The sequence below is a fragment of the Pygocentrus nattereri genome, chromosome 25 (genome assembly GCF_015220715.1).
Source record: "Pygocentrus nattereri isolate fPygNat1 chromosome 25, fPygNat1.pri, whole genome shotgun sequence".
Lineage (NCBI taxonomy): Eukaryota > Metazoa > Chordata > Actinopteri > Characiformes > Serrasalmidae > Pygocentrus > Pygocentrus nattereri.
Genome location: NC_051235.1, coordinates 9,330,117 through 9,352,620, shown reverse-complemented (window position 1 = coordinate 9,352,620; position 22,504 = coordinate 9,330,117). Strand labels below are relative to the sequence as shown.

At 39.4% G+C, this 22,504-nt stretch overlaps 1 protein-coding gene across 5 annotated transcripts; it reads left to right on the top strand.

The window, feature by feature from the left end:
* The first annotated feature begins 976 nt into the window (after positions 1-976).
* On the top strand, positions 977-22,186 carry ppef1 (protein phosphatase, EF-hand calcium binding domain 1). 5 transcript variants are annotated; one of them, XM_017694636.2, is made up of 19 exons: positions 2,410-2,450; positions 2,531-2,636; positions 3,222-3,254; positions 5,069-5,196; positions 6,097-6,157; positions 8,380-8,549; positions 9,730-9,844; positions 10,462-10,508; positions 10,764-10,930; positions 11,095-11,131; positions 11,286-11,435; positions 11,914-12,270; positions 14,136-14,321; positions 17,288-17,430; positions 18,311-18,417; positions 18,529-18,692; positions 18,807-18,891; positions 21,272-21,511; positions 21,679-22,186. In XM_017694636.2, exons 1-18 carry the CDS (start codon positions 2,427-2,429, stop codon positions 21,469-21,471), a joined length of 2,280 nt encoding a protein of 759 aa, XP_017550125.2. In that variant the 5' UTR covers positions 2,410-2,426; the 3' UTR covers positions 21,472-21,511; positions 21,679-22,186. The 5 variants fall into 5 exon arrangements, with proteins under 5 accessions (XP_017550129.2, XP_037390222.1, XP_017550130.2 ...); XM_017694640.2 differs by lacking the exon at positions 2,410-2,450 and adding an exon at positions 977-1,098 and having other exon boundaries at positions 21,272-22,186; XM_017694641.2 differs by lacking the exon at positions 2,410-2,450 and adding an exon at positions 1,186-1,302 and having other exon boundaries at positions 21,272-22,186.
* Positions 22,187-22,504: the final 318 nt, after the last annotated feature.

Below are 22,504 nucleotides of genomic sequence, written 5' to 3'. Positions count from 1 at the left end.
CTGAACTTGTTAGCTGTGTCCTTTAGCATGCTAGCTAGCTGCCAAGCCAGCTAGAAAAGGGAAGTGACGTATTAGCGATCACGTGTAACACGTCTGTAACTCCAAGCTGTGCAAATTGAAGTTTTGAGGTGTGGGGCATTTAAAAGTAGTTTACGGTTATATCTTAGGAACGAGGTTGTCCCATTATTTTCAGGTTTTAAAAGGGTCGGGGCGCAAGATCTGCTGGAGTTAACACGGGTTTTCAGTTCTTCCTCTTTGAAGGCTCAGCTAACACCCTCCAATAAATACAGTGATGGAACATTGTATGTTACAGTTCAAGGTTTAGTGATGCGTCCGCTCATCATAGCAATCAGCTTGTATGTCCCTGCGCCTTTACTCACCTCACTAATTCAACACTGGGGCGCGGCAGAAATTAGTGATGGCAAGTACGATTCAGTTTGCCGAACCGATTCTTTCCTCTCGATTATAATGAATCGAACGTCCGACTCAGTGGTTCTTTCTGTCTTCTGTCGTGATTAATGAAGTCAGCATCATCTTCGTACAGACCTGGAAATACGTTTAATTAACGCGATTGGATTTGGTTCGTCTCTTTAGTGGCAGGGCTGGGCCACATCATAAACGCAGAGAAATTTCAAGAGATTTTTTTTTTTCTTTGTTGTCGAAACAAGGGGGGTGGGGGCTTGAAGCCAATTAAATTGGACAATAATAAATGCGACTGGGCCTAAAAATAAATTGAGGCTTGTACATTTCTTCTTCACTGATGTTTATTTTTTTATTAAACGCATAGATTACACAACGGTTTATACCGCCCATAGCTACAGCAAGTTAAACTGTTGATCTCCGTTTATTATTCATTTAAAATCTATTTGCTGGGAGTGTTCAGCTAAGTGTCGCAGAGATGCTACGAACATCTTGTGAATCGTTTCGACTCGGTGGAAAGAATCGATTCAAAATGACGATTCGGTCAGGAGTGGGACGTCGTTTGCAGTTACAGGGCGCGCGCGTGTGCGCGAGGCACAAACGGCTGCACGCGCGCGAACCGCGGAGCCTCTGCTCCGTGTCAGACACCTGTAGCGAGTGCGTTAACCACCGCACACGGTATGTATGTTTATTCGTCTGCTCTCGATTTCTCCACTCTTCATGTTCTCTCACACCATATATCGCTGTTTAATGTACACCTCGTCGATTTAACGCGTTATTGCGCTGAGCTGAAAGCGCTCAGCCAGGCGCCGGCGCCGGCGCGTCGTGTGTGTTTTGGTTGGGATCTCCGCTCCGAGTTCGGCATGAAAGCGACAGCCTGAGGTAACGTGGAGGAGAGGGGTCCCCGTCTCCAGGTTCAGTTTTTAATATATTTTAATTTTTAATATCTGCAGCAGAGAAAGAACACACGGGGTTTCCTCATGCGTGTTGTGTTCAAGGTATCCAGGTTCCCTTTGGAGTTTTTCACGCCTGGTTAAACATGACAGACCTCCACGGCAACTCGGCCGTTGGCGTCTGTTTGCTTAGAAGTTCTAGTCTAGCGGTCTGTTTAGCCCAGTTTCTAAAGCTTTTCAGTGAATCCAGAAGCGCCAGTGCTCTGTAGCCTTCGTCTTACTCTGCTGTTAAAGTCTGTTTACATCGGGTAGCTGGTCTAGCTGCAGTTCTGGCTGCTGAATCTTAAAGGTTAGACTCGGGCCTACATGGACTCTAGTTTATCCTGAATGATTTGGCTTGGGGTGGGCGATATAGGAAAAATATGGAATCACTACACTTAGACATTTTCATGATGCATAATATGCATCACTCTATGTAGTTTTTTAGATTTAATAAATTGGAACAGACAAACCCTCATGTGCCACATATAAAAGTACTATAATATAATAAACCAACAACTCCAGTGATTTTTATTCCGTGTTGCACCAAGTCTAATTAAATAGGTCTCGTTGTGGTCAGATTGTCATGAAACGTAATCAGTGTTTTTAAGTACTGACAACATCCAGTATCCACAATATGCTCAGAAAAACCTGTTGTGACATAATTTGACACAAGTATAAAGATAAAATATTGCCCACTGCCAGATCTGAATAAATATGACCTACTCTTAGTTAAATTGAAGCCATTCAGGGATCTTTTGAAAAGCACTTAAGGGTACAGATTAAAGTCTGTAATGCACTGTGGGTCCTTTTTAATTCAGAGAGGACCACATGCTTTTATTCACCAAAGACACCTCTCATTTGATGCGTTGTGCTTATTACAACATGAGCCCGTGTACTGTATTCCTTTAAATTCATTAATACTGTTAACTGAAAAAGTACAGTGTCAGTCTATGTGTTTTAATACCCACATTTGTTTAGACTGCTTTATATACTGTATTTAGTTACTGTCGTTGTCTGTGACTTATCTTGTATGTTTACAGTTGATTCAGGTATCATGGGACATAAAATCGTATGGACCATTCTGTTTGTTGCAATGTAAGCATGCAATTGTGAAAGTTAACAACTAATAACTTCTTAACCAAAGTTAAAGTGTCCCCATTGTTTTTCACCTTTAGGGCTCAGAGGACAGAGACACATGTCAGGCAGAAAACATTAATGTTACCATCATGGGCTGCGGCACCTCAGTAGCCATCGAGAACCAAGGAAGGCCTTCAGAAGTAGGTGAGTGGATGCTGGATTGTCATTTTGGGATTACTGCCATTAACATTCATCTAACTACAGTGGAATTTAGTTCGAGTTTGAATGTTCTAAGGCTTTTCTGGAGTGATGATCCCAGATGTTTTTACTGCATGTTTCTTAAGTTTGTTTGACATTTTTTAACGTTCTGTTCTGTATCTTTAATCAAGATGTCTCAATATTTGCTTATTTCTGTCAGACACTCTCCACGGCTATATACTGTATAGTCCCCATTTCAATAATGTTTTACCGTGCCCTCGCCAACATCAACTCACTGCTCAGAAGTGTGTCACAGCTTTGTTATTTGCGAGTCCACTCAACGTGCAAGGCTAAGAGGACACAGTGAGCAGTAGATTTTTCAGTTAAAATGCACTGAGCTGAACTGAAGTTGACACATGTTCACTGGAACCCTCAGTCCTCCTAGGGATGGCGTTGGGGATGGCCTGGAGGTCACATTGCAAGGCAAAGTGGAGAAGGGCATGTTAAAACTAATATTGAAATGGGTGATGAGTTTCTCTGAGTTTCTGGCAGAAACTACTCAGTTGATCTTACTTCCTCCTCCTTACACAGATGTATCGGCCAGGCAGCCCAGTCCTGCACTGAGTAAGCCCTGTCCTGTAGTCTTTGCTTGCACTTTCTGGCCTTCATCAGCATCTGTGCTCAAGCATTGTCCTATCCCCTTAAATGTTAAAGAACGCTTTAGCAGCTTTTCCAGTGTTTCATTAAAATGCTCTTAGTTAATGGTCCACTCCATTCAGATTTCAGTATATATTTGAACCATAATTCCTGATGTTTGCATCTGGTATCAACAATCAGTTATAATTTAGTGCATCTTCCAGAGTACAGGCCTCAGAGTGCATTTTTGAGGAGATTCAGTTTGATTAACAGAGAAAACAGACCACTGATTGGAGTAGGCCTTTACTCTGGGTTTTGTGGGGGACCTTTGGTTTACTGCATGCTGTGATTTCAAAGTTCCAAATCAGTTACTGTTTATACTTCAGCTTTTTGGATAAGTGCAGAATCTCTGCTAATAATTTTCCAAGCACTATATTACTTAATTTAGAGGTAGGCTATAATTTATCCTGGCCTGGCTGGTGTCGCCATTTCAGCAGTTCATGACTGGAGCTTTGAGCGTGCAGGTGCTTAGATGGATATTAGCTGTACAATATTATCGCAGTGTTACTCGACTCCGCCCTTTTCGCCTTGTTCTTTCTTCATCTCTGCATTCTCAGCTCGTCCATTTCCTTAATTAGCAGCCATGTTGCTGATCTCCTGAGACATCATCTATTTTTAGTAGAGCTTCTGCACTCCAGTGTGTTAGGAAGCTTTAAGTGTCCTTATAATAATTGATGCAGTTGCACTTGAAGAAAGCATTAACTTGGCCTTTTGTAAATAAGAGCCTGGTCTTTTCCTAGTAGTCGTAGTTATAGATCTCCAACGTAATGCTCCACTAATTCTGTGACAGGAACTACACTGTGGGTGATTGAACAGATGCCTGTGCTTTGCTTTGTGGCTTTTAATGTAGTTGTTTTTTATTTGTATTGTTTTATTTTATGACAAAACATGTTATGTATATATTTAATGTTAATTTAGCATGTGTTTCTGAAGAATGGAATTTATTAGCTGTTGGACTAAAAGGACATTCACATTGCCCTTTTACTGAAGGTGAAAAACACTTTTTTACAACTTTGGGTTTACACAACTTTGGGTTTGAAACAGTAGCATCATAACTGTCATTCAGCTGTGCTAGATAGCTATTTCAATATTTGCAAGCAGGAAGCCTGTATAATATCTGCTATAATCTACTATTAACTAGCAAGTGGGGTACTGCAAGTTAAAAACAAGCTGAAGTACCAGAACATAAACAAAAAAAAACAAAACATATTATTGTTTGTCAAGGGAATATTGATCTGTGAAATCCCATATAATATTGGCTCTGTGGTTGTCCTAAACTTTGAGAAGCAGAGTAAAAGTGGTCTAAAAAAAGAATGCAGAGCAACAGATGTACAAATTGTACTAATCTGAAGTGCTTCTACATTGTAAATGGTACTCGGCAACTGTCACTGAGATTCCACCTTCATTTTGATCTGATTGGTCAGCACATGCTTATGACAAAGGCTACTTGACCCCTTGGAGTTGAACTTTTTTCAACTCAGGAGGGCTGAAGTGCTCTGCATAAAAGCCAGGGAGCATAAAAAGGTGTGGTGCCCAGTTTGCAAAAACAGAAAAGTGCACAAAGTGAACCCCATTCGAGGCATTAAAGTCTTGTTCCTTTCCTATTGATGATTAATTTCATATATAGGTGTTCTGTGATATTAGACAGCAGTCACTGTTGAAATGGTGCTAGCCTTTAAATCCATGTGAACAATGCCATGGCTGTTTTTGCAACTCACATTGTTTTTGTTGTACGTGCATAGCAATTAAAGCAGCCGTCCTGATCCAGCGATGGTATAGACGTTATGTTGCCCGATTGGAGATCAGAAGACGGTACACCTGGAACATCTTTCAGTCAATAGAGTATGCAGGAGAGCAAGACCAGCTACAGGTAACATCACATGATTGATAAATGATGCTGTAGCCGACCAAGGCATTACAGATTGACTCACACACACTATCTAAGCCACTTGTAACTGGAGTCTATCCCAGCACTCATTGGGTAGAAGGCAGAAAACACCCTGGGCAGGTTGCTAGTCCATCACAGGGCAAGACACATAGATGTGCACAATCATACCATGGGGCAGTTTAGCAAACTTCTCATAAACCAAAACCCTTCTTGCTGTAAGGTGACATTGTTACACACTTCACCACTGTGGAATGCAGTGATTAGGGAATTGTGGGCCAATGTAATGTCCAGTATTTTTCATTTACATATCTGCTGATGCTGATACCAATGTAGAAATTGGGACTAGATCCACCTAGATTAGAGTAATAAAGCCGCTTTTCTGCTGCATGGCCGGCTTGACTCGATTCTCTTTTTTTTTATTTTCAATTAGGCAAATCTGGTACTTGGTACCAGGTATTATTTTTGGACCCACCTCTGTTGAGGTTCCAAGCAAGCTAAGCCGATACCAAATGGTGACATATAAATGCCCCAGACTGCTGATTGGTTGGAGAGAATCGCTAAACAAATATGCTAATGTTAGCATACCCTCTTGCATTGCTTTTGAGCAGCTGGAGTCATCTCGTTGTCTGAGTAGCTGGTACCAAAATCAAGTAGAGTCGAGTCGAGTTGAGCTGTATCATGCAGTGGAAAAGCGGCTATAAATAATATAACCTTAGAGAAATGTAATATCCTTTATACTGGAATGATTTTGATATCTTGAATCACAAAATTTTTCAGTTATGGTTAAAACTTGATGTAAGAGTTTAGTGTAATTGCAAGATGTGTGACTGCAGTAAACAGTAACTTAATTGGGTTTCACAGGTATATAATCCTGTTTTCTAGCTCTCCAGCTTCTTCAGCTTTATGTTGGATAACTTCACACAGCTCAATGGAAACGGCCCAGGTATTGTGATTTGTATACTAACATAAACCGACCAGCCATTTCATTATGTGACAGCTTTTAATTTTTTTTACTTATTGTCTGTTTCATCAGGTCCAGTTGCCACATAAAAGCACTTTGTATTTCTACGATTACAAATTGTAGTCCATCTGTTTTTCTTCATACTTTGTTAGCCCCCTTTCACCCTGTTCTTCAGTGTTCAGGACCTCCACAGGACCACAGAGCAGCTCTTATTTGGGTGGTGGATCATTCTTAGCATTGCAGTGAGACTTAGGTGGTAGTGACATGTTGGTGTGTGTTGTGCTAGTACAAGTGGATCACACACAGCAGTGCTGCTTGAGTTGTTAAACCCATCAGTGTCACTGCTGGACTGAGAATAGTCCACCAACCCATAATATCCATCCAGCAGCATCCTGTGACCACTGATGAAGGACCAGAGCATGACTAACACAAACTGTGCAGCAACAGAGGAACTGTTGTCTCTGACTTTACACCTACAAGGTGGACCAACAAGGTAGGAGTGTCTAATAGAGTGGACAATGTGGTATTTAAAAGCTCCAGCAGCACTACTGGTAATACCACAGCAATACACACTAATATGCCACCACCACATCAGTGTCACTGAAGTGCTGAGAAAGATCCACCATCCAAATAATACCTGCTCTGTGGTGGTCCTGACCATTGATCAGGGCTACAGTCTTTAATTGTGTAACTAAAAAGTGCATGTGTATGGTAAATGGACAGAAAAAACAGACTTGCAAGAAGATACAATAACATACATGTAGATACAAGGAAGATGTACTTAGTTAAAAGCAGATTGGTGTATATGCTGTTCTGTTATGTATCAGGTTACAGTGTGGAATATATCAGTATATGTATGGAATAATTTAGTTTACATTCATATTGACTGTTTGCTGTTTTCTCATCTGCCATATTAAAATTCTAACTCCTCCTGTCATGTCTTCCCCCTACATGCACACAAAGAAACTCAATGCCATTAGCTCCATTCCATCTCATATCAAACAACCAGGCTTCCTTTTGACCACCATGCACCTATCCTTTTAAATGATTAAAAAAAATACTATGTAGAAACACAGTTGCTTAGCAACCCAAGGATCTCCCATTTTGAGCTATGGTATTGTGGAGGGTGCCAGAAATGCAGCAGGCAGCCTCCACATGCAGGCAGAGGATTACAGCAGACAATTAGCCCCAGCTTATTTCAAACAGAGATGGAGAACGCTTAGTAGAACCAGTAGTAAATTAGGTGATGTTCATAAATCATACATTATTATTATTGACTTGACCAAAACATGGGGAACCAAGACTAGTAATCACAAAGCATTTTAAGAAGTGCTGATCTTGGAGCACATTTCACTGACAGCTAGTTTAGTTGGTTGCTTCCTATCAGTCTACAGCACCATTATAGTGGAGCTCAGGTGTTCTGTGGGGCATGTTTATGCTTCATGACTTCTCGTTCAGATCTGCAGTTTGTCAGTGTATGTGTGTTGCCCCAAAGTCGGTTTTTGGCCATTGACCATATCACTATTTCTAAACTCATGGAGCAGTTTTGCTTGTATGGTGATTTATAAGTGCCCACATGAGCTTGTACTTATGACAAACCCATTACATTTGTTTGTTAGCGGTAAACAAAAGACTTACAAAAGACATTGGCTGTCGGAAACAGATATTAATGGTGTTTGGGTGTGCGTCTTTTTTCAAATAGAAATTAGACAAACGCTTCAAATTTACATTTTGAAGAATAGCACAATAGAGGTGCTTTGTACAAATCCCAGTGTATGAATGGACCCTATTCAGACTGAAGAGTGGAGCGCTGGCTTTGTGCAATGGCTGCGTGAGAGGCAGAGCTATGCTTCCTAGCAGCAGGGTCCAGACTAGGTGCTCATAATGAAATGGATATGAGAAAACAAAATCCTGCATCTTATGTAAGTCGCACACAAAGCAATGAATACCATTAAGTACACAATTTTCTACCCAAATGTTTATTCAATAAAGTATACAGTTATTATTTGGCTTAAATAAAATATTCAGGCTATTTTTAAGTTAATCTTTTAAAAGTTGGAAATAATTCTGAGTATGATGAATAAAATTTGAGATTACATGATACTTTCACAATCAAATGGCACCCCTTATAAAGTTAGACGTTTATACATATACTTGATATGTTCAGAAGAGTAAATGAATATGAGTTTGCTTTGTCTCCCCAGACCTGATCTCTCACCTTCTGGACTCTGCGGTGGACCCTGTGACGGAGGAAGTCAGACAGTGTAAGTACGAGCAGATCGTGGTGCCAGACTCGTACAGTGGCCCTCGCCTCTCCTTCCCCCTGAGCGTCACTGATACCAACACCCTACTCAGTGCCTTCAAGGAACAGCAGGTACAACATGCTGCAACTTTAACCAAGAGATTTCCATTGAGCACCATGAGCTGTGGCCAGGGCAGTGCTCTTTGTTTGAGAAACTGAAACCTATAAAAGATCCAGACCGAGCTGTGCTGAGAGACAGCAAGCCCTTAAAAACATTTGAAGTAGGATTTTTGCTGCAGTAAAATTCAAATACACTGTTTTTAAATATAGATGCAATATTAATACATATAATATGTTTTCAGTGTTTTGAGTATTAATATGCCTGAACATTCATTTCAGTTGAAAGGGAATGTTCTGTTGTGATGGAAACTCCATCTCACACAATGATTTTAAACCGACATGTTTACTTACACTATGGCAATTAATTGAGTAATCATTTCAAACCATTTAAATTAATTCCAAACAATAAAAATGCACTGGATGGGAAATTCTACAGATTTTTCAAAAACATTCAAGCAAGTCTTACCAAGTATTGTTCACAGTGGTGGTGATAGGAACCAGACTTTTGAAGCATTTAGTGCCTCTAAACGCTCCCTCACAGAAAGTTACTACATAAAATGGTCCAGATTATTTTGTGATTAGTGTTTTTTTTTTTTTTTTTTTTTTTTTTTAAAGCTTACCGCTATTTTACCATCGTAAGCATTACATATGACACCTATAGATTCACTGGTTATTTTGAGTAGTAAATAACATGGATATAACCACATTGTTTTCTAGATTTCTTGATTTCTGTCACTATGGCAAGTTAAGTTTCTCTAAACTTGCACCATTTCACATCAAAACACTTTGGATGACTTTGTCTGCATTTCAACCATTGAATTATGCAGAGTAAAATAAAATATCAGTGGATTTCCCCTTTAAGCGAACAATAACAGAGTATGCATAGCCTTTCAAAGAATGCCATTTCAAAATTTTTGGAAAAAGATAAACTTGGAAGCCTTTAAATAAAACCAAAAAGTACACAGGAGTGCATCAAGCTCGGTTTCTTAAGAGAAACCAGTAGAATAATTCAAAATATGCATCATCATCATGTAAACTGCCAGCTAATCATTGCCGATTCATCAAGAATGTAAGTTAGTAACTCAGTAATGTTAGTCAGTTTTTTTCAAACTTATTATTAAAAGCTTTTATACTTCAATAACAAAAGATGGCTATTATGAATTGTTTAAAAAAAGATTTTTCTCCTTTCCAGACTCTCCATGGCAAATATGTATTGCAGCTACTTCATGAAACGCAGAAATTCTTAAAACAGATGCCAAATGTCATTTACCTATCTTCATCCTATGCTAAGGAGATCACAATCTGTGGTAGGGATACAGCACTTTTTCTTTCTACATGCACCCTGTAATTCAGAATAACTGTTTTGGGTATTTATTTTGTCTACATTCAATTATTTTAAGCACAGTTTCTGCTGTGTTATTAGGATGTGTTTCATATTCTGAATGCATGCATGAGCAAAGTGCTTCCTGAATAAAGAAGAGTGTTTTTATGCGGTGCTTTATGAAGCACTTCATTGCACCTCAATGGGTTCCTCATCAGAGAAGCTGCAATCTATCAGCCCCAATAGTGCTTCAGATCAAATTAAAACACAAGACACCATTAATGGCAAGATTCCTACATGAAAATGCTGCATCTGATTACTGTAAACAGGAATTGTTTGTTTTTGTCAGACACATTAAAGCCCAGAATGAAATGATTTTTAATCAGATTGAAATCAGATGCTAATGAGTGTCTTCGTTAGGAGCAGTTAAGCTTTGGCTGCTTCTGGATATCTACCACTGAACAATTGTTCAATGCCTGAAGGCCTTCATCATCATCAAATGTGTTAAAGTTGGAATAAATATCCCCAAAATAGTAGATCTTCAAGAGCAGACTTAGACAGCCTTCTTAACATATGAGCAAATCTAATTGTTCTTCCATGCAGGTGACCTTCATGGAAGACTGGATGATTTGCTGCTCATATTTTATAAGGTAATATCTCAACTTTTCATCTGAAATGCTATAATTTTCCGACTGTGAATGTCCTTATAAATTCTTCACCCAAAATGCTATCTGCTATCAAGGTTGGCATGGCCCTCATATGTAAGATACTTGCGCGGTATACTCAAATAGCAAATTTAATTGCAAATGACATCAATAATTGTTCTAACCTGCCATAAGAAATGAATGTAAGATATGATCAGTTTTTGGTTTTTGAATAGTTTTCCATTTTATATTATTCCCTAGAACGGTCTGCCATCTGCTGAGAACCCCTACATATTCAATGGAGATTTTGTGGACAGAGGAAAGAAGTCCATTGAGATCATCATTATACTGTTTGCTTTTTTGCTTCTGTACCCAGACCACATGCATCTGAACAGAGGAAACCATGAGGATCACATTATGAACCTGAGGTAGGATGCTGCTCCCTCTCTGACCTCATGCACTATTGGCTAATTCACCAACTGACACAGAGAGAATAGCTCTGCGTGCTGTTTGAGTATTACTGTAATGGGAATAATTCTTAACTGCTTAAATACACAATAAGCTACAAGCATGCCTTTTTGTTGTCTTTTAGGTATGGCTTTACAAAAGAGGTTATGCAGAAGTATAAGGTAAGTTTTGTCATGTATATCATGTATTGCAGGTCATTTGTGGGTATTGTTTACATTAGAACTACACAATTGTATTACATTTCCTTGTGCCTTACTGCCACCTGGTGAATATTGTTGGAACTGCATCTGATGGTAATGTTGTGTAATATTGCAGACGCATGGGAGAGAGATCCTCCAGTTACTGCAAGATGTATTTAGCCTACTCCCTATCGCCACCATCATAGACAACAAAGTCCTCATTGTTCACGGCGGCATTTCCGACAAGACCGACCTATACTTTCTTAGCTCTGTAGAAAGACACAGGGTGAGTCTGTTGAAGTGGTTTTGTAACCCCAGTCCTGTTTTGCACTTTTTTGCCAAATCTGACACACTTGAACTGACTAGACTCATAAGCTTATTATTAAGCCATTTATTAGATTAGTCAGGTGTTCAGAGAAAAAAGGGCATAATGTTAAGTGCAAGGAGATTCCTGGACTAGCATTGTATCTACGCTGATCCTAGACAGTTAATGTCTTGATTTCATGTCTGTACTAATTATATTGTCAGTAGATACAAGTTTAGCCAACCTTGAACTTTTGTGTTTATTGTTTATGATATGTTTTTATGTTGAATAATATCAACAATAATATCTTTTCATTTTTACTGCTTAAAGGTCCTAGTAGGTATACACATTGACTCTTACAGGGGATTCTTTGAGTGAAGACCAAATTGTTAGGTGGTCTGACATATGTTTACATTTGCAGTTGTTCAGATGAATTTACTTCAATGCCATTTAATCGTAGGTGAAGTCGGCGCTGCGCCTACCCAAGCGCAGCTTGGATCACACTGATGTATGCTGCAGCCGCAGCAGCAGCAGACAGAGCAGGAGGGCCAGGGTGGACAGCCCTTGCTCTACTGGTCGCATGAAGCGCAAGAAGAAGAGCCGGCTCACCAAGCAGAGCAGCAGCTCTTCTTCCTCCTCATCCTCATCTGCATCTTCTGTATGCTCACCACGGGCATCATGCAGGGCCACACCACGGCACCCTCCTCCATCACCAAGACTTCCCAGTCCTGTTGATATGTTGCAGGTGCCATTCCTTGACTCCATCGTCTCTCTTGCTCTCCCTGAGCCTCCTAAAGAGGAGCTGGAGTGGAGGCAGGTGAGAAATCGATAAATCAGGAATGAAGTATACGTGTGTGTGTGTGTGTGTGTGTGTGTGTGTGTGTATATGTAACGATAAGGCTTTATTGTCATTCGCATCACACGTGTTACATAAGATGGAACGAAATGGTATACTGAAGGTCCAAGTTAACTCCCAAAAGGAACAATAAATAGTAAGGTGCAAATAACAGCAGCATGAAATACAGCAGCATGAGTTCAAGGTAGAATGTGTACAGCTTAATACTGGTAATATAAGTCACGTATAAAGTGACGTGTAGGGGTGATACAGTAGAGGCACTGATTCAGTACAGCAGCAGAGATAAATAAGTGGACATGAAGTGCCATTGCAATGATTGTCTAACTGGAACTTAAGAGTCTTACTGCTTCAGGGAAGCTGTTTCTCAGTCTGGTTGTTTTACTCTGGATGAGTGGGGTCCTTCATGATGCCATTGGCCCTTTTTCTGCATCTAGAGGTGTAAATGCCCAGGGTGTTGGGAAGGCTGACTCTAACAGTCCTCTGTGCAGCCTTCACCACCCTCTGCAGAGCTTTCCTTTCTGCCATAGAGAAGCTTCCGTGCCACACAGTGATGCTGGAGCACAGAACGCTCTCCACTACACATCTGTAAAATAAGATGAGGATTGTGCTCCCGAGTCCAGCACGCCTCAACCTTCTGAGGAAGTAGAGGCGCTGATGTGCCTTCCTGATCAGGCTTGAAGTGTTATTACTCCAGGTGAGATTGTTACTTAGGTGTACGCCCAAGTACCTATAACTGGAGACCACTTCCACTGCAGATCCTACGATGTTTAGGGGGAGGGAAGGGATGGTATTGCCCCTTCTGAAATCCACAATCATCTCCTTTGTCTTCTTCACGTTGATGTAGAGATTGTTCTCTCTACACCAACTCTCCAGCTGCTCCACCTCCTGTCTATAGCCAGACTCATCACTATTTGTGATGCATCCAACCACAGCCATGTTGTCCCGCAAACTTTACAATATGACAGCCTGGATGGACAGCTGAACAGTCTTGTGAAAACAGTGTAAACAGGAGGGGGCTCAGCACACAGCACTGAGGGGAGCCGGTTCTGAGGATACTGGTGGGGGAGGAGATGTTGTGGGTCCTCACAGACTGCGGCCTGTTAGTCAGGAAGTCCAGGACCCAATTACAGAGAAAGGTGCTCAGTCCAGGTGTATGGAGTTTGTAAACCAGGGTCTGGGGAATCATGGTGTTAAAGGCAGATGTGAAATCCACAAAGAGCATACGGACGTAAGAATCTTTACTCTCCAGGTGGGTGAGGGCAGTGTGGACCACAGAGGAGATGGCATCCTCTGTGGATTGGTTTTTCCGGTACGCGTACTGGTGTGGATCCCCAGTGACATCAATGTTGGCTTTGATGTGGGTCATAACCAGTCTTTTATAGCACTTTGTGATGGGGTGAGGGTTACTGGCTGTCATTTAGTCCTGTCACTGTGGAGCTCTTAGGGACTGGGATGACGGTCTTCAGGCAGGTGGGGACAACTGCCTGGATTAAAGAGTTGAAGATGTCTGTCAGCACCTTGGAGAGTTAATCTGCACAGCACTTCAGCTCACGCCCCGAAATGTTATCCGGGCCAGCAGCTTGGCGGGGCTTAATCTACTGAAGGATCCTTCAAGTCCCAGGGTTATTACATATTAATTATTCAGTAACTACAGGGAGTTCAGTGCAAACTGGTTGAGTTATGCCCTCCTGGTGTGTGTTCGATTAGATCAGTATTGGTACTCTGTATCGGCCGATACTTGAATGAACCAGAGAAAAAGTGGTATTGGTGCATCTTTAATAAACCATAATGACAGCCCTAATTGTATTTGATTTTGCTGTGTGCAGATTGTGGATGTGTTGTGGAGTGACCCAAAAAACCAGAATGGCTGCAGTCCAAACTCATTCCGTGGGGGTGGTTGCTACTTCGGACCAGATGTGACGCAGAGGCTGCTGAAGAAGCACGGCATGTGTCTGCTCATCCGGTCCCACGAGTGCAAGCAGGAGGGTTACGAACTCTGCCACAATGGACAGGTCTGATACTCAACGTACACAAAACATAATTCATACAACATAAAAAAGAAAATGTGAACCCTAAATTGTCAGGATTTCTGTATTAATGGCTCCTAATATGCACTCATCTAATTCATAATAACAACAGCACTCTTAAGCCTACTAACAACATTTAACATTAGCATTTCTCTGTTGTGCAAATGGGTTAAACAGTTGATAGTTGATGGTCGTAGATATGGAGTTACAGTAATAGAAAAGAGAATATTAATAATCAATTCTAGTGTGAATACAACTTGCCCTGCTCTTCACTACAAAATTCTGCTGCAATATGGCCTGCTCAAATGACCTTGTGAGAAAAGTTGTTGAATCTCATGAGACTGGAAAGAGTTATGAAAGAATTTTTAAAGTCTTGTGCTTCCATTAGTCCACAATCAGACAGATAGTTTGGAAGAAATTCAGCACTGTTGCTACTGCCTAGGAGTGGGCGTCCTACAAAGATCAGTGCAAAAGATTCATGCTGCAGAATCCTCAAACAAGAGACAAACAACCATAGGGTGACAGCTAAGGGTCTACGGGCATCTTTTGCGCTTCATAACGCCTCTGTTCATGCAATTACTATAAAAAACACACTGAACAAGAGTGATGTTTGTGGGAGGCTACCACAGAGGATAGCACTGCTCTCCAAAAAATGTTTGTCAAAGGTCATCTGGATGTTCCGTGGCAAAATCTGGATCAATATTCTGTGGACAAAAAGAACTCTTCATGTACACTCAATTATATTAGGAGTAAACAAAGTACTCCATACCAACTGTGATCTAAAACTCAAGAGGAGATGGCTCATACCATTACTATCATGACATAACATTGATCCAAAACCAGGGTTATTGGAGTTTTTAAATTTATTTGTTTTTGTTTATTTATTTATTCATTTTTTTTAGTTTAGTTTAAGGGTGCATTAATAGTTTGTCTAGTTTCATTTTAGTCTCACTTTTAGTCTTTAGTGTCAAGATGAAGGCTATGATATGTATAAAAGTAGAAAAATGATATATAATATTAACAAAACAATAGACTTAGTTTGGCTCAGCTCCTTCCAGATACAGAATACATAAGGGATACCCTTCTAAACTTTTATTCATGCACTGAAAAACTGAAATATTTTTTTTTGGTTTTAGTTCATTTTGCAGTGAACACTGTAGTTCTTATTTAGTTTTGAAATTTTTGAAAGCTGTAATTTTTGTGTTTATTACACTTAACAATCACATTTTTTTTGTAATCGTTTTAGTTCATTATAATAACTTGACCAAAACACAGGGGTGAATCCAAATTACACTAACTGTCAGAAAAAGTGACAAATTATAGAATCAAAGTGTTTACCTCAGGCCTGCTGAAGTGCTGTGGCCTGATCAGAAGACCAGTAAGACTTCCTAGATATATAAATGCACTATTGAACTTTTGGCCTATCAGGAAATGGGAATGGACTGAAATACCCACTCCAATAAACATAAAGCACTTTTTGTGTGCTGTTTGTTAGATGAGAAAAAAGACAACTGTATTTCACTATGTTTAAAATGACATGTTCACTAAATGTTTGTAGATCTAGCACACCCAGCACGTGTGGATTGGAATTCCACTGCTCCCCATCCCAGTGCTGGGAGGTTTTATGCCCTTCTAGCTGATACTTGACATTAGACATGGTGACTTTAGGCCTGTATCTACACTTATTGTCCATTTTATCAGCTCCCCTTACCAAAAACACTGTAAAAATGAGAGGTCAGTTCAACTTAAAATTAATTAGTAAATGGGTGTTCTTGAGTTGAGTCAACTTGAGGACACAAACTAAACTGAATGTGGTTTCTTTTTTTTTTTTTTAACTCAGTTTCCGAACTAGCTGGCGCTCCTTCTATCACACAGTCCCATCTGGCATACTCTCCTCTTTTGTTTCTGGATAATGGACCGCTGTGGTATTGCTGGGATTCAAACTCACAACCTCCTGATGTTGGGATGATTTATTACACAGCTGCACCACATGAGATGATGCCACGCTTCAAAGTCAAAACAACAAATATTTTCTCCAGTGTATTAAACATTTGTAGACACAAAATCGGAGTTGCTTCATGTGTATCTGAGTGGTGCAATGGACTGAGCAGTCTACCCAACATGAGGTTGTGAGTTTGAGCCCCAGTGATGCCATAGCTATCCATGAGTGTGTCATGCAGGATGGTGTGATGGAGAGTCTTGGCTCCATTTTATTTACATAACTGAGATGCAGTGTTAAAAGCATTAAGATAACTTTTGACTCAACTAAGAAAATTGAGTTGTGTGTCCTCAAGTTGAGTCAACTTAAGAAAAAACATGTAATCAGTTACTATATCATTTTGAGTTGAACCCCCACAGGACCACCAAAGAGCAGGTATTATTTGGGTGGTGGATCATGTGTGTGTTGTGGTGGTACAAGTGGATCAGACACAGCAGACACCTTAGTGTCACTGCCGGACTGGGAATAGTCCACCAACCAAAAATATCTAGTTTTTAACCAATGATTCACTTGTATCAGTGCAGCACACAGCCATGCCACCACCACCACACAAGTGCTGCATTGCAGAGAATGATCCACCACCCAAATAATACCTGTTCTGTGGCGGTCACTGTTCTGATAATTGAAGAACAGTGTGAAAATGGCCTAACAAAGTATGCAGAGAAACAGATGGACTACAGTCTGTAATTGTAGAACTACAAAATACTCCTGTGCAGTAAGTGGAGGTAATACAATGGACAGTGAGTGTAGATACAAGGACGTGTTCATAATAAAGTGCTTGATGAGTTCCTAAAACTGCTTCAATTGAAAAAGGGAAAAGGAAAAGTTAGTGTTTATGGAGAAGTCACAGCATTGCCCTCTTGTGCATGGTTGTGGAAATGTGCAGCTTTTAAAGCCAAAATAAGTCCTCAGAAAATATTTAAAAAAAAACACATTGCTTTTCCTTTTAAAGGTGATCACTATATTCTCCGCCTCTAACTACTATGAGGAAGGCAGTAATCGTGGAGCATATGTTAAACTGGGACCAGAACTGATCCCACGCTTCTTCCAGTATCAAGTCAGCCGCAGCACCAGGAAGCTCACATTGCAACAGAGGTACATGGCCAACTGTCTATAAGGGTTTTAGAGATGTACATGCGTATGGCTGTGTTGGGTTAAGCTTGGAGGATAATGCAAATTTAGGCATACTGTTATTGTCTGCAGAATTATCACAATAATTGTATTGTTATCATAATACAGTTATGTTAGGATTACCAAATAGAGTAGCTTCTAATATTACTTAATAGTTTATAACTATGTTCTGCTCAGATGGCAACATGATCAATGATACCATTTTATTTGAATAGCCCACTGTAGATTTCTAGATGCCTATCGTGTCACATACAGTCAGCTTATTAAAACTAAACTAAAATTCAATTTATCTTAATTTTTCCTAAGGTTAACTCTGTCCTTAATCCTTACCCAATTGACCACCACTCAAAACCTAACCCTCACCCTTGTCCTGTATCTAACCCTGGTACTAATCCAGCATTACAAAATCCATGTCATCATTTCCATGTGGCTTTCAAAGTATGCATGTGTATAGTTAATCAGTTGGTGATAATATGTTTGTAGACCCTACAATTAAGTGCAGTCTTCTCTGTTGGTACATTTTTAAAGAAAGATAAAAATACATTTAAAAGAAAGATAAACTACATGATGTTGGCACTTATTAAATTTTATTAAATTAAAATTTCACAACATTCAACAATGAGTTAATTTGCCAAAGGCTAGTTGGTGTGTGTCTGTGCACAAGTCTCCTCCAACAATGTCCCACTGAGGTACATGGCATGACCACCAATGAGTGCCACAGACAATCATTGATGGTTTAGAGTTTAATGTTTTGTTTTTTTTTTTTTGTTTTTTTTTTCCCCCAAATCTATCCATGCCTGTATGTATTTGTGCTAAAGTAAATGTGCCTTTGTGTGTATTTTAGGGTCAGTGTGGCAGAAAGTTCAGCTCTAAAGGCTCTGCAGGAGAAGCTGTTTGCCCATCGCTCTGAGCTCATGGCTGCCTTTCAGCAGTATGACATTAACAATACAGGTGTTATTCCACTAGAAAACTACAGCATGCCCATGGTAATTGGATCTAGTCATACATTTGCTAATCCATTCACTCTTTCCCTCTTTCTCTGTCGTTCTCTCTCTTTCACAGGTAGGATCTCCACTAATGAATGGGCTCAGGTAGTAGAGTCTGTGCTGAGGTTGGATCTGCCGTGGCGAACTCTGCGACCGCGTCTTGTCCGGCTGGCTTCTGATGGAAATGTTGAATATGAATCTTGCTTTGAAAATATCAGCGCTGGACAGCCGATCCCCCAGGTCACCCTGTTTTCTCCTTTCATATTACCTGTTACTGTGGATGAGAAATATTATTTGAGAAGTTAATAAAACATTTATTTATTTCTGTGTTTGCATCTTTGTCTATATTTGCAGGTGACTCCAAATTTGGCAGAAACGATGTACAGATACCGAACTGATCTTGAGATAATCTTCAACATCATTGACAAAGACCATTCAGGTGACTGTTGTTATTTTAATGACTGATAAATTGAGTTATTTGACTGATAAATTGAGGTGAAAGCTAGGAACTGTTTAAACATTTCTTAGCTGCCCTAAGATTTGCCCTAAACTACATTGTTTGGCTGCAAATGACGTTACTGAAAATGTCATAATTAAAAAAAACCAAAAAAACATTGTTATAGATTAATTTGTGTCATGATGTTTGCGCTTCATATTTACATCACTTGAATGAAAGAGGGAAAACATAGAACAGAGACAGCACAGGGTTGTGCAAGAGTCAAAAAAAACCTCAAAAATATGGAAACACTTCGCTTTAACATCATATTAAAGACGGTTTCCTGTAAGATGTGCAAAACTGAGCTCACCTTTGATGTCTGTATGACTGTCATGCGTAAGGATTAAGAAACACATTTGTAGCTGAAAATGACAATCAGCATGGTGAGGAAACCACAGTATTATTGTCAGAAGTTAGAAGCAGCTGTGTTGTTTGCTTTTCAGTGTGCCTGCTATTTTTATTTAGCAAAATAAACACAGTTGAATGAAGAGATGAGCAACATTTATGTCTCAACTGCACGGCTAAACTACTTATTTGTTGCTAATGCACACAGACCTATGGGAAGCCCAATTCTGCCACTTAAAAAAAAATCTACCACAGTTCTTATTTTTTCATTATTATGTGAATTGCTAAGCCTTTATTTATTGCCTCCTGCCCAGTGACCACTGGGATAGGCTCCAGCACTCCCGCGACCCAGAAGGATAAGTGGGGTAGAGAATGTGCGTGTATAGTTACCACACAAGCTATTTAATTTATATTTGCTTTATCGTTAGAGGAGAAGTATGAATAGCAATGGGAAGTTCTGGTAGAATCAAACTACCTTCATACATTTGCTAATCCATGATGATAGTACTCGGATTGCCAGGTTTTTCATGTGTTGTTTCCTTATTGTTTTTAAACCTTTCACCTGAGTCAACTAGCATTTTTGTGGGCAGAAGGCTTGTGGCATTGTTGATCTTGATGTAAGTGTGATTTAGAAGATAGGGTGTTTTATGTTTGAAAGGGCATCGTTCCAAATTAGCAATAATGCTTGTATTTTTAATTTGTTGAAAGATTGTGTATGATATGAAAAAATTTATTGACAGACTGCTGGCCAGACACCTCTAACCATCTGGTAAATATCATACTGTCTGACACTAAGACATTGAAAATGTCATTGATGCAGTATTCCTCTCCACTACTTGAAAAAAGTCAACTTAATTGGCCTGATGATGGTGCTCTAGTGCATCCTTTTGGTTATATTTATTAAACTGTTTGTTTAAGAAAAACAGTAAGCATTTTTTATGCCTCATGCAACAACATTGCTTATTTTTTAATAATAAAATGATTTTTTTTATTTAATTAGTAATTAGTTGCAATAAGTGAGCACCACTTGCAGCTGCACTGACCCGCTTTTCATTATCTTGACCCATTTTTCAAGGGTAAGCCACTGTTTCATTGCAAAATATCAATTTAATTTGTAAATGTCTCTGTTACTATTAAAAGTACTAGGAAATTGCTTTTAATCTTTCTTGCATATTTGGGTCCCAACTACACTGTCCAAATTAGCTTTCCACTGCTCAGTCCGAAGTGAAAATTACTGTACACACATTATCTTGTTAATGGGAAGTGGTTTATGGTAGTTTATTCTGTGGAAGTACACATTAACTATGCCAGAACCACAAATAAAGAAATAAACAGGAAATGGTTGAAGGCTTATGGCCTAACACTAGCTTATAGAACCAAAACACTTTTCACTTCATTCATTTATGTCCTGGACCCAAATGAACAAATCCTTCATGTGGCTTGTAGTCTCACTGTAGCTGAAACAGTAATTCTGCCCCTGTAAAGCAAGGATGTAATATATCTTGCAAATTATGGTCAGTGGTAAACTTGTAGATGTATATACTTGATGAGCCAAATACACCACCGAAAAGTGTTTTTGGCAGCAATGCCATTTAAAAACAAAAACAAAAAACTATTTTGTTTCCCTAAAGGACATTTTATATAAATACAAATACATGTCAGAGTAATCTAAATCTGTCTGATACTGATATTAACTAGTTATCTGTTAGCGCTGATATGATTCCCATATCATTTATATACAAAAGCGAATAATTAAGCATGTAATAGTAGTAATAATAATAATAATAATAATAATAATAATGTAATAGTCCACTTTTTTCACTGTTCACATGATTACAAAGATAACATATATGATGTGATTACACAGTGTCACATTGTTTTTATGGCAATAAATAAAAAAAAATTAATCTGTGGCACTGTTTTTGACCTCTCACCTTTGTTACCTTCTGTTTCCCTTCTTCCATCCTTCTGTACACAGGTCAGATCTCCATCGAGGAGTTCCGTCAGACCTGGAAGCTCTTCAGCTCTCACCTGGGTGTGGATGTGGACGACCAGGCGATAGACGACATGGCGCGCAGCATTGACTTTAACAAGGACGGCAGCATTGATTTCAATGAGTTCTTGGAAGCGTTTAGAGTCGTGCACAAGCTGGACATGAAGGAACAGCAGCAAGGCTGACTTGAGTACACTTGTGTACTCACACATTCACTCAAGCCAAGTACAAATGCTAAAGTGCTTTCATATTTCTGACAATAACTCATTTTTCATCATGCATTAAAAGCACAACTAGTGATTGTTTAGTGCATTTTGTATCAGTCGCAAACTGTCTACCCAGGGTGCTGAGCTGCTTTACAGTGTTTTTCTTTTTGCTTGTGTGTTTTTTAGAACTGAATGTAGCAGCTATGGACACGAGGATTAAAAAAAACTGGCAAATGTTTCATTGACAAACAGCTGGATCAGAAATAGGAGCACAACAGGCTTATCTTTGACTTTGTCTTAATATAGAGCAGGACTGACTTTTGAAACTACCCGTTCTGAGTTATGATTCTTCATACCTGCACTTCTCTTCAGCTTCCAAACATGGAGTGGACTTTTTGGAGCAGAAAGAAAGGAAACTATGTAGCCAGCAGTGGTTTTTTTTTTATTTATTTATTTATTTATTTATTTATTTATTCAATCAGTGAGATGTAAGTATGACATCTATACTACTCTTTGCTCACAAATATTAGGTGAGCATTATTAGTTGCGCAGACTGAAAAGTGTTCTTAGCACTGCCCTAAATACATCTAACTGAACTGATGAAATGCTTGATTTAATTGACTTAATTAGTTGATCAGATGAATTTTGTGAAAATGGGAAACATTAAATTTTGGAGTTGGACTCCAAGTCTTTGTTTCTTATAACTTGGTCTGTTATTCAGTATCTGCTGCATCACCGTTACTGTGGGGGAAAAAAGTATCATCTTAAAAAGATGAGAGAGGCCTGTAATTGACATCATAGGTAGACCTCAACTATGAAAGACAAAATGAGAAAAAAATTTCAGAAAATCACATTGTCTGATTTTTAAAGAATTTATTTGCAAATAATGGTGGAAAATAAGTATTTGGACACCTACAAACAAGCAAGATTTCTGGCTGTCACAGTCCTGTAACTTCTTCTTTAAGAGGCTCCTCTGTCCTCCACTCATTACCTGTATTAATGGCACCTGTTT